The following is an 11,767-nucleotide window of genomic DNA, read 5'->3' on the forward strand; positions in this document are numbered from 1 at the left end:
ATATGCTAAATTAGAAATATTTTTTGTCCACCAGTCCCCAAGGACTAACACATTTATTACAATGTAAGCTCCCACACTATTGTAAAATGCAGTTTTCAGCCATCTTGATAACTTCAAAGTTTCCTAAACAATAGACTTCTAAGTTTTATTGCTATCAGCCAAACATTTGCTTATAAAGATGCTGATATAAAAATATTATAACTCTGCTTCAGCCTTGACTATTGCTGTTTGCAAGTTTTATTTATGTTTTCAAATAACATCCAGCAGATAAATCCTCCTGCATTTTTCTCCTCCAATTTCTTAAATGAAAGGGCATTGGTTTTAGACACTTTTTCAGAGGAGAATATTATTATCCTCATTCTTGAGAATAAGGGTTCGATGTGGTCTTTCAGCATTGGTTTTGATAAGCAGCATTGAAGAGATGTTGTCAAACGTCATGTTTTTCATTTTATTGTAATTTTTCCAGTGATCTGCCCGGTATTCCACATTTCCATTAATTCCAAAGGAAAATAGCAGGAGGAATCACCTCTTGAAGAGCTTTATCTTTTGAAAATTAGTATTATAATTTTATTGCAATTTTTAAAAGAGAAATACAGAAAAAAGTATACAAAAACAAATCAAAAGAAAGCCAAAATACCCAACAAATTAATTAATTACAAAATTGTAATACCAAAATGAACTAAAAGGGGAAAAATAGAAAATTAAACAATTACCATAATAAATTAATATAAATCACCTAAATGAGAGCCGCTTTGGTATAGTGGTTAAGGCTGGGAGACCATGAGTTCTAATCCCACGTTGGGCACAAAGCCAGCTGGATGACCTCAGGACAGTCATGGATATGGCTTAACTTTGCCCCCCCCCCACTTTCAAATGTAGTGAATGTGATCTTCTCCAACTCCATTCTGTTTCTCATCACACATTCCTTTGTGCAAAAATGAGAATGCAGCAGCATACATTTAGGAAAGTAACAGAATTCTTCTCTTCATTTTATTTCTGTATTCACCAACCTTTTTTTCTTCCTAAAAGCCTGGTGAAAGAAAGTGACAAAGTATTTAGCCAAAATCTGTTAAACTCTCTAGGAGAGTCTTGTGAATTGTCCAAAATCATGTGGTTGGGACAATATAACAATCTTCTTAAATAAGTATACATATTAATAAAGAGAGTCTTTCTCAAAATGAGCTGTATCTTTGTGTTCTCAGCAACACAAAGTTGAAGTTCCTTCCATCACCTGCAGGGGTGAAGGTGAAATTTTGTCTGCAAAGACTGCTTCTTGGGAGTTCTAGTACTTACTGCAATTCAACTTACATTGTTTCTAGCACTCAAGGCCAGAAACTGCTTTGTTCAAATCTATAGCATGAAACCACCCTCTTTTTTGTGGTTGCTATCCATGAGATGCAGTCCCTTTCTGGTCCATCCCCAAGCCAATAAAAGAATATGTTAGAAGAGGAATACATGTTAATCCTGATTAAGAAATAGTAAACTAAGAAGCAGTAAACTAAGAACAGATAACGAACCTAGTCCAATGGGATTTTCTCAATGGGAAACCTTGATTGGGCTGTATTGATCATTAGTTAAAGGACAAATTAGAGAACAAGGAACTGTTAGATGTTAAAAAACATAGTAGGAGAAAAAAACTACAGCAAGATTTACTGGGTGTAGAATGAAGGGAATTGCAACAAAACCAACTTTAAGTAGTTTGATTGTAGCAACTGTCCTGGTCCACAGCTTAGGCTCTTCTGCCTAAATGAAGGAGAGACATGGTAAACTTCCTAATGAACCAGCTGTACCATTTCCTAATCCTATGGTAAGAGATGGAAAACCTAAGAGTTTTCACCATCACAAAAAAAAAAAAAAACCACCACCACCCAGGAAAACAGGCTAGGTATCTTTTGTCCTTTATCAGGCTGTTACCTAAATGGGGAATTAACCCACCATTTACTGGAAAGGTTAATGCAAGTTTTTAAAATTCTTTACCATTAAACAGATAGCTATGGATTCCAAGAAGCTCAGAGTCTGCATCATGCCTATGAAACCTTGATCCCAAACCTCTGTGTGTCATACCAAAGACATTCCTCATACAGCTCAGATTTCTTTACCAGTTTTCCTACTCTGAAGGATTCTCAGTCTGTGAGGTCATCCCAGTAGAGGGCTGCTCAGAACACTCTGCATTATGATATTAAACCAGTAAAAGCATGTGAAAATGACAAAATATGCTATCCAGTATGTATTTAGAGTCAATATGGTCCAAGATCAATAATCACTGTTAAATAAATAAAACCTGTGCTGTTTTTCATTTCTTCAAAGATCTCTTGCCAAACTACATCAGTCCAGTACTTCTAGCCCAATTCACATGTTGGCCCCATTCCATGATGATGAATTTTATATCCCAAACTGATGACATTCCTTGATCTGTGGTCTATATAATCTCTGAAACATAGTAGATTCATTTGATTAAATACAATGAAAACAAAAATCTATTCAAAATATGAAATAAATTCATCCAAATCTATTTCATAACTACTGCACACATTCACTCTTCTTGTGGGTGATGGAATGAATCTGTCATCCACCTAGCTAAACTGACTCCTTTTGCACACAGAGTTTTGAAACAGGTCACTACACATGCACAGCTTCATGCAGATAAAAGTCCTATTGACCTATGTATATTTTCTCAGTTTTACTCTGTAAAACAAAAGACACCATTCAATTCATGCAAAGGGTCCCTCAGCTTGAGCTTGACTTCTGGTGATTACATGGACATTTCCATGTTGTTTCCTTGCCAACAATACAGAAGTGTTTTGCTACTTCTTCTGGGATTTTTTTTTAACTAGAGCCCTGGAATTTCCTGGTGATCTCCAACTGGAGTTCTACCCAGGTCCACCATGCTTAGCTTTTTTGAATCCAGCCAAGATTGACTAGATGCTAATAAGACTTTAACTGAGAAGAAAATAAAAATACAGTTTTATCTGCTTTATTAGTAAAATCTTTTTATTATGATGTTATGAATGTTGAGGTAAAGGTTGGTTTGGGAAAAGAACACAGGATCCAAGATATTACAACTATTATATGTGGAAGCCTGAGGTTCAAATTGATAAGGTTTGCATTGGCTGTGGCACTATGATTCTGTAAATAATCTCATTTGAAAACTCATGGTGAGATCATGTGGCAATAAGACCTCTAATCTTCTTCTGGGAGTGACAGAAGCCTTAGTATGGAGATTTTTTTTTTTTTAATCTGCGCTCAGTCGTTACCGACTCTACAGTGACTGCTTGGACGAGTCCTTGCAGTTTTCAAGGCAAGGTGTTTCGGAAGTAGTTTGCCAGTGCCTCCTTCTTAGAGCAGAGCCCAGCTGGCGAGCACAGGAGGCGAGGTTTCCATTGCTTCGCGCCCTTTTTGGGCGCGCACGGTTTTTCACGCTTACCGGCAACTGCTCCCGACTCCTTTTTGCAAGGTGCCACCAGCATTTTTCCTCCCACCAGAGTGAGAGTACCCATTTATACATTTGTACATTATTCAATTTCAAATTCCATTTTGTAGTTTTCAATTCCAATTCTCTTTTTATCCATATGAAACCTTTCTTTTAACTGTGCATATGAAACCCATTGAAAACTATGCCCTTCTACAGTCAATTGTTCTCTTGACTTCATCTTGATTTCTCCTTCATCCAGTATTAATAAGTCTTGATATGTTAACCATTTCTCTCTGCCTGCTGTTCCTCTTCTATGCGTTTCTTGCAATGTTTCTTTACATCCATCCATTATCTATATTGCCTAAGCCTTCCTGGAGGAATCACACCCCATTTTTAGAGATGAAGTTATAAAGCTGTTAATACTATGACCTCAGAAGTTGTGGATTTGCCTTCACTGGGGGCCTTGGAGGAATTATAGAAAAACATATTATTTTCTTCCATGTCTGGGCTCACAACTCAACTGGCAGAGCAGTGAAAAAGCTGATGGTATCTGTGAAGAAATAAGTGTTTCCCTTTTAAATATAGGTATGGCCCACCAAGAATTTGGTAATATGGAGATATACATAGATCCATGAGCTGTATACCACTTTATTAAATAAGGTATTAACATCATGTTTTCCAATCATATGCAAAGAATACGGGTCAATACAAAGAGTGTGCAGACACCTTTGGTCTTTTGAAGAACTTAGATGGCGCCAGAAAAGTGGAATCCTAACTGAACATTTTGATGCCCCTATTTACTTCCTACTTTACTGAAATTTAACATGTACAATTTAATCATCCTATTGTGAATGACCTCCTTAGTATTGTCTACTTAGAGTACACAACTTTTGAAATGCAAATTTAATTGATTCTAAAGACAGAGTATAATGTTGACAGACTAGTACTTTTTTTCTATCTAATAAAAGCTAAACAAGAAGGGGCAGTAATTATATGGGAGATACCACAGCTATTAACAATCCCTTACTGGCAGGGCAGGGGTGGGGGCTAAATGCAAAGCCTCATATCCCAGATATATCTGTGTTAGCTGTTCCAGTAGACAGTAAGTAATAGAACTAGAGCCTTATGAAGACATATTATTTACATAAATTTTTTATTCATGTTATCTAAAAGGTTCTCAGAATACTTACAGAAGTATAAAAACAAGATATAACTTCGGACCCCCTCAGTAAAAGAACTTTGATTAGTGGGGTCCAGAAGGCGGGCCTTCTCTGCGGTAGCCCCCGCTCATTGGAACATTTTGCCCCCGGAGGTGTGATTGGCCCCCTCATTCCTGGCCTTCGGAAGGGCTTTGAAGACCTGGTTCTGTCACTTGGCCTGGGGTGGGGAGGGAATACTTCAAGCGTGGGGATGGCTAGCTCCATAGAAGCCTGCTGTCTTCAGCCCCAGATTCTTCATCTTCTTGGACTCTCCTTTTCCCTTTTTTTAGTAATGTTTTTAAAATTTTGCTGTTTTATATATTTATATATATTTATGGTTTTAATGTTTTGTGTGAGTCGCCCAGAGTCCCCCATTGGGGGGAGATATTTAATAAATAAGTAAATAAATAAAATAACATAGAAGGAAAAGGGGAAAGGGAAGGAAGAAAATGAAACTTAGGAACCAGCTGTTGATGTTTCATGGTTTCCTTACAATGGCCAACTCTGATGAAATGGGCTAGCTGTGCTATCCTCAGAGATTATCTTAAAACAATAGAATCATAAATCTGAAAGGCACCATGTAGGCCAATGAGTCCAGCTATCTACTGCTATCAAATCTGACTACAGAAAAGGCAATATCCAAAACCAGCAGAAAAACATTTCAACTGCCCAGGACACTGTTTCTGACTTCAACATAATCACCCAGATAAGCAGAGATTAACACCAAGATTACCACCAGACATACAAGCAGTAAACAATACCTTAATCAAGGAACTACCAGGGGGGAAAATAGAACAAAACAAAACCCACACCCCCGCCAACACTGGCAGGGCATGCCACAATTTATAAACAGAGAGCAAAACCCCATTCCATTCTAGCACTGAAGATGTTACTTAGCCGGGTAATTAAGCGTTTGCAAGAAAACAGCCAAGCTCAGAGAACCCCAAGGATTCTACAGTTCAAGATAATAATCTTGAGAACAGGAATTACAAAATCGATTTAATTGCAAATCAAGAAGGGTGGAATTCATTGGAAGATTTAACACTATTTCTCCAAGTTACATAAAGACCAAGATTTCTTCTTATTAGGCATATTAACTAGCCACTGAATACAACAATATCTATGCCACATCAAACCGTTACTTTATGTTTGATCACTACCAAAGAAATTCAGTCTGTCAGTAGGCAGGGGGAGGGGCATTTCTTTTTTTCTCTTCAATCCCCTGCCTATTATGATAGAGGCTGGTGTGTGTGTGTGTACACACACACACATACACACCAGCCTCTATCATAATAGGCTGTTTTGTTCTTTGTGCAGATGTAGATATTTTGCAAGACAGCCAGTTTGGTGTAGTGGTTAAGGCATTGCTCTCAGCCCTAGGAAGCAGGCAATGACAAACCACTTCTGAAATCTTGCCAAGAAAACTGCACTTGCCAGGAGTCAACACTGACTCAAGAAACCAAAAAAAAAAAAAGATATTTTGCACAACTACCTCATTCTCCCTATGTATTACTTCTGTTTCTTTGAAAGAAGTTATATATTCCAATTGCAGTATGCCAGTCATGAGAATAATCCAACCAGGCTTAGTCTTATTTGGTTTCCGGTATTAAGAATATAAACGCATGCTTATTTTTCATGCTCTGAGCACTACCTCTAGATTTTTGTCTCCAAATATAAGATTATCTCCTTGAAACTTTTCTGATAAACCTCACCGTGCTTTGGCCAAACACATTCTTCCCAGTTCTGTCCATTACCTGCAAAACTGAGACCAGAGCCTCAGAAACCAAGTATCCTACATCAATCAAGACAATTTTCACTGAGTTTTATTTGAATGACATTTAAGCTGCTTATTTGAACCACGTCATTTCACCTCAGGGTTTAAGAATTTTATCTAAATGGAGAAATAAATTGGATTCCAGCTTTACTCATTAAAAGGGGGAAATAGACTTAGTATACCAACTCTCAAAGGAAGGATTATCTATTTGGTAAATCTGCTGTCCAGACCTGTTCTCTGATACCATCAGGCCTCTATTTATTAAAAATAAATATCAAATCCAAATACTGTACCTGCAATTCCAGGATTCCAAGAAGATATACTTAGTTATAGTGCAGTATAAAATTCAAGCATCACAAAAATTGCTTTAACAAAACTGATGATATATGTGAAAGTAAAGTCAGTGCCATCCTTGGTCACCTACATCCCTTCCTCCCTATACCTGCCGCAAAAACCTGCTGCGACTCATCATTCACTAAAAGATGCCCATCAACATTTTCAACAAGAAAGGAAGATTCTGTTTTCCATGCAGAAGGTTCCAGGTCATCCCTGGCCTCTCCAGTCTCCTCTCTCAAACCACAGAGAGTGATTTACAGTCAGGATAAACAATATTTTACCTTTTACTACAGAAGATTTTGTAGGTGAAGGATCATGTTTAGGGGTGCTGTATCACAAATGCAGCACACGGTGGTGCTGTTGCATAACCCAGAACAATATCCAAAGACCAACTGCTGTTCTGGAGGCCTGGACAAGTAAGTCATTATTATGCACACATACCTCAAAGGGAAAGGCAGCAGAGCTTTATGAAAAGCAGATCTTAAGAAATCTGGAGACAAAAACACATCCAGTGGTTGGATAAGATAAAGGTTTATCTTGGGAGAATTAACTGTGGACAGTGAATCTTGTGTTTCCATTCTGCATTAAGGTGATCCTGGGACAATGGAAAAAGGTTGCATTCAAAGGCAAGTTTTGGCTTTTTTTCTGTATCTACATATGTGTCTAGAAATGTGTGAGTCTTTGCGTTATTCAGTGCCTGAAGAAAAGAAAACCGGGTTTCCAGTAGCTAATGTGCTGAAAGACTTGAAAATAGATGTAAAGGAATTGTCTGCTAGGAAAGCCAAGCTAGTTCCTAAGGGCTCTAAAGAGTATTTCCAGCTGGATCCTCATTCTGGGAACCTCATATTAAAGGATACAATAGACCGAGAGGCTCTGTGTGGTCAGAATGACCCTTGTATTCTGTTCTCTGAAATTGTGCTAGAAAATCCATTACTGCTACATGGAATTGAAGTTGAAATACAAGATGTGAATGATAATATTCCCAAATTCTCTAAAACTGAGTTCCTTTTTGAAATATCTGAGCACATTCCAACAAAGACACGGTTTCCTTTGGAAAGGGCTGAAGATTTAGACAAAGGAGAAAATGACGTTCAGAATTATACGCTTGCTCCTAATGAACATTTTAAGCTAGATGTGCAAACTCATGCTGATGGTAGCAAATATGCAGAACTGGTTTTAGAGAAAGCATTAGACCGTGAGACAATTCCTCAGATTACCCTAATTCTAGAAGCGGTGGATGGTGGGATCCCAAGGAGAACTGGTACAGCGCAAATAATAATTGATATTTTAGATGCAAATGATAATGTCCCCCATTTTGAACAATCTGTGTACAAAGTACAGCTTGCAGAAAACAGCCCACCAGGTTCATTGGTCACTAAAGTGGCAGCCAGTGACAGCGATATGGGTGCTTATGCTCACATCACTTACACTTTTAGCCAAGTACCAGGAAATGTGCTCAGATCATTCAAATTAAACAATCATACTGGAGAAATTACTCTTGTAGGGAAAATTGATTATGAAGAAAACAGTAATTATGAACTGAACATCAAAGCCACAGATGGAGGGGGGCTTTCTGCTTATTCTAAAGTCCTTGTTGACATTGAGGATGAGAATGACAATGCCCCAACAGTAACTATATCATCCATTACCAACCCGTTACCAGAAAACTCTTCCCCAGAGACACTGGTGGCCCTCTTTGGTGTCGGAGATCAAGACTCTGGGGACAATGGCAGAACTACTTGCAACATTGATTCAAACCTACCCTTTATTCTAAAACCCACAAAGAACAATTATTACCAGCTTGTGACCCAATGGCCATTGGACAGAGAGCAAGTATTGGAATATAACATTACCATTACAGCCACTGACCAAGGCTCCCCCAGACTCAGTTCAATGAGAATTATTAACATTCAAATTTCAGATGTTAATGACAACCTACCAGTATTTGAAACATCTTTCTATGATTTCCACTTACGTGAAAACAACATTCCAGGTCTGCTCATCGGATCAGTCCATGCGGTTGATCTGGATGCAGGGCAAAACGCCAAAGTGACCTACTCGCTTTTGCTTGGAAAGATCAGGGAAGGGCCCGCATCGTCTTATATCTCCATCAACTCTGAAACTGGGAACCTATATGCCATTCGATCTATAGATTATGAGGATATGCAAGATTTCCAGGTGATGGTAAAGGCTGTAGATAAAGGTTCACCTCCACTGAGCTCAGAAACAATGGTCCGAGTTCACATCATGGATGAAAATGACAACGCCCCCTTCATCCTCTGCCCACTTCAGAACAGCACTTCTCCATCAAATGATCTTGTTCCCAGGGGGGCAGAGACAGGCTACCTGGTCACCAAAGTTGTGGCAGTGGACAGAGATTCAGGGCAGAATTCTTGGCTTTCCTATCAATTGCTGAAGGCCACAGATCCAAGTCTCTTTGTTGTGGGGACTCAGAACGGGGAAGTGAAAACCATGAGGCCAGTGAACAACCGAGATAGTTTCAAACACACTCTTATTGTGGCAGTTAGAGATAATGGTCATCCTCCTCAATCTGCCTCTGCCACACTAAGAATTCTTCTAGTGGATGGCTTCTCAGATCCTTACATGAAAATTATGGATAATCCTAAGGGTGAAGTCCAGGAGGAAGATGATCATACCCTGACAATGTATTTGATTATCTGCTTGGTCACGATCTCATCCATTTTCCTCCTTTCTGTTATGGTGTTTATTGGAACCAAGCTTCAGAAACGACAGAAATTCATAGGCAGCTCTAATTCTGCATCTAATTTCCCTGTGGGACAGAATTTGCAAGAGAACTGTGGAGACCCTAGTTCTGACACACATTGTCAGGCCTATAATTATGAGGTATGCTTAGCTGGTGGGTCTCTGAATAGTGAGTTCAGATTTCTCAGGCCTCTGTTTCCTGTTTTTTCAATGGATCCTACCTGTACCCAAATGAATCCAAGGAATTCAACAGGTTCTCATGAAACCAAAACTCACGTCAAGGAAGATGAACTGATGTCCCAGGTGAGAAGAGTATTAAAACTTTTCCAACAGTTTTACATTTTAGTTTCTAATACTTTATTATTTAAATATGTTGTCAACTGAATTAGGGCCGTTTTTCTATGATTAATTCTAGAAAAGTTCTATCCATGTATAGATTGCATTGTTCTGTACACATTTCTGAATAAATCTTTTTTCTTTGTTTTGTTTTTCTTTTCTCCCTATTTCTCTATATTCCCCTTTTGTAAACTTCATTCCTGTTCATTTTGAGGAATTCAAAATTATATTTCTAATTTAAGATAGAGCAACTTCATATGATTCATTGAGTTTCAGAAGCTTTGAAAGAAAAGTGCAACTGATAGGAAGGTGAGAGGCATTATTCTCTGTTTAAAGTAGATTAAAAGATCTCTGGCTCTCAGTATGTTGTGGGATTTGAAATTGGGAAGAAGGGTGTTTCAATTAATTTCTACCACAAAGCTGGCTCCCAGATTGCCTCGAAAAATTGTTACCGTATTACAATATTTCATTTGAAAAAAATAGAGGCATTCAGAAATACATGTATACCAATCAAGATGAACTGATGTCCCAGGTGAGAATAGTTGAATTCTCCAACAGTTTTACATTTTAGTAAAACATTAATTTTTAATATCTTATTATTTAAATATGTTGCCAACTGTATAGAGTTTTTCTATGATTAATTCTAGAAATGTTCTATCCATGAGTAAACTGCATTGTTCTGTATGCATTTCTGAATAAATATCTTTGTTTTATTTTGCTTTCTTTTTCTTTTCTCCCTGTTTCTCTATATTCCTCTTTTGTAATCTTCATTCCTGTCTATTTTAAGGAAGTGAAAATCATATTTCTAATTTCAGATAGAGCAATTTCATATGATTCTTTGAGTTTCAGAAGGGTTGAAAGGAAAGTGCAATTGATAGGAAGGCTAGAGGTTGTGAATAAGGAACCTGTCGTTTCAGAAAGAGGCCCTCCAATGTTCTCTTCCTCACTTATGCACTGATGGTCAGTTGGCACTAATATGTTTATGGTCATGGGGAGAAAAATAAACTCATTAGCTAGGTCTAATACTATTTTAATCATGTTAATATATTTTTAAAATTAAAACTAATAATTTCAAAATAAGGAAATCCCTATAGTTACATGTACTGTGGACTTTATTCATGTTTTTCTGTGGCTGAAATGAAAAAACTCTCAATGGGGCTGATTAACATAGATCTTTTCCTCTTATTCTTCTGTACTGATATAGTTTAATCTATTTATTCCTAGGCATCCTGAGGGAAAATTATATTACAATGTTAGAGCAAATTTGTATCTCTCTCTGAATGATTTGTTGAACCATATTATTATTGTATGGGGATGAGGTAAGAGGAATCTCACCAACATTAGGAAGCATATTTCTCGTGGAATCTTCATATTTTGAATAGGTAGAGCCTTGAAAAGTATGATTTATTGCCTTTGTCAGAACCTGCATCGCCCAACTGTTGTTGTTTTCCATTGTATTGCATTCGTTGGGAGTTGGATTGATTTGTTTCTGCCACTTGTACCTTGGGGGGTGGTGGTGGCTGTTAATGGTTGTAATGGGAGTTGGGAAGCAGCTTAACCATATATGGGCAATTTAGACTGGCTTGATTGCTGACAAGGCAGCTGGGGCCCAAAGAACCAGGAAGAAGCTCGTGAGGAAGGAGAGAGGTCAACAACAGGTGAAGAGGAGTCACGACTCCAGGCAATAAGGGGAGGGGGGATAAATAGAGGGAGGTTTACCCAAGGCGTTAGTTTTAGCAATGTTCTGTTTACAAGCTACATGTACCTCTTAATAAAGAAGTATTTATCTGACCCAAGCCTGGTTGCGTGAGAATGCTTCAGAACTGAGAGTTGGACATCGTGGACTTGACAGCCTTTAATTTAGAAGAGACTCATTAGAGAATATGCAGTCCTAGTGGCTGATTCCTCAGACAGCCACATGGTGGCAGAATAGTCAAACACATTACTGGGAACTCAGAATTTTGGTGTGAGAAGAAATGTACAAAC

General features: G+C 38.1%; 1 protein-coding gene across 1 annotated transcript; it reads left to right on the plus strand.

The window, feature by feature from the left end:
• Positions 1–7,390: 7,390 nt before the first annotated feature.
• Positions 7,391–11,014, plus strand: LOC148213625 (protocadherin beta-16-like). The gene is made up of 2 exons (XM_088131355.1): positions 7,391–9,748; positions 11,006–11,014. The coding sequence occupies exons 1-2, from the start codon at positions 7,391–7,393 to the stop codon at positions 11,012–11,014; spliced, it is 2,367 nt and encodes a 788-aa protein (XP_087987481.1).
• The last annotated feature ends 753 nt before the right edge of the window (positions 11,015–11,767 follow it).

Source organism: Python bivittatus, unplaced genomic scaffold, assembly GCF_059951505.1.
Source record: "Python bivittatus isolate LINGU-HERP-01145 unplaced genomic scaffold, Pbiv_v1 ctg000960_np1212, whole genome shotgun sequence".
Classification (NCBI taxonomy): Eukaryota; Metazoa; Chordata; class Lepidosauria; order Squamata; family Pythonidae; genus Python; species Python bivittatus.

Coding starts and splice junctions, on each gene's coding strand:
- LOC148213625 (XM_088131355.1), top strand. CDS start 7,391: ATGTGTGAGTCTTTGCGTTATTCAGTGCCTGAAGAAAAGAAAACCGGG.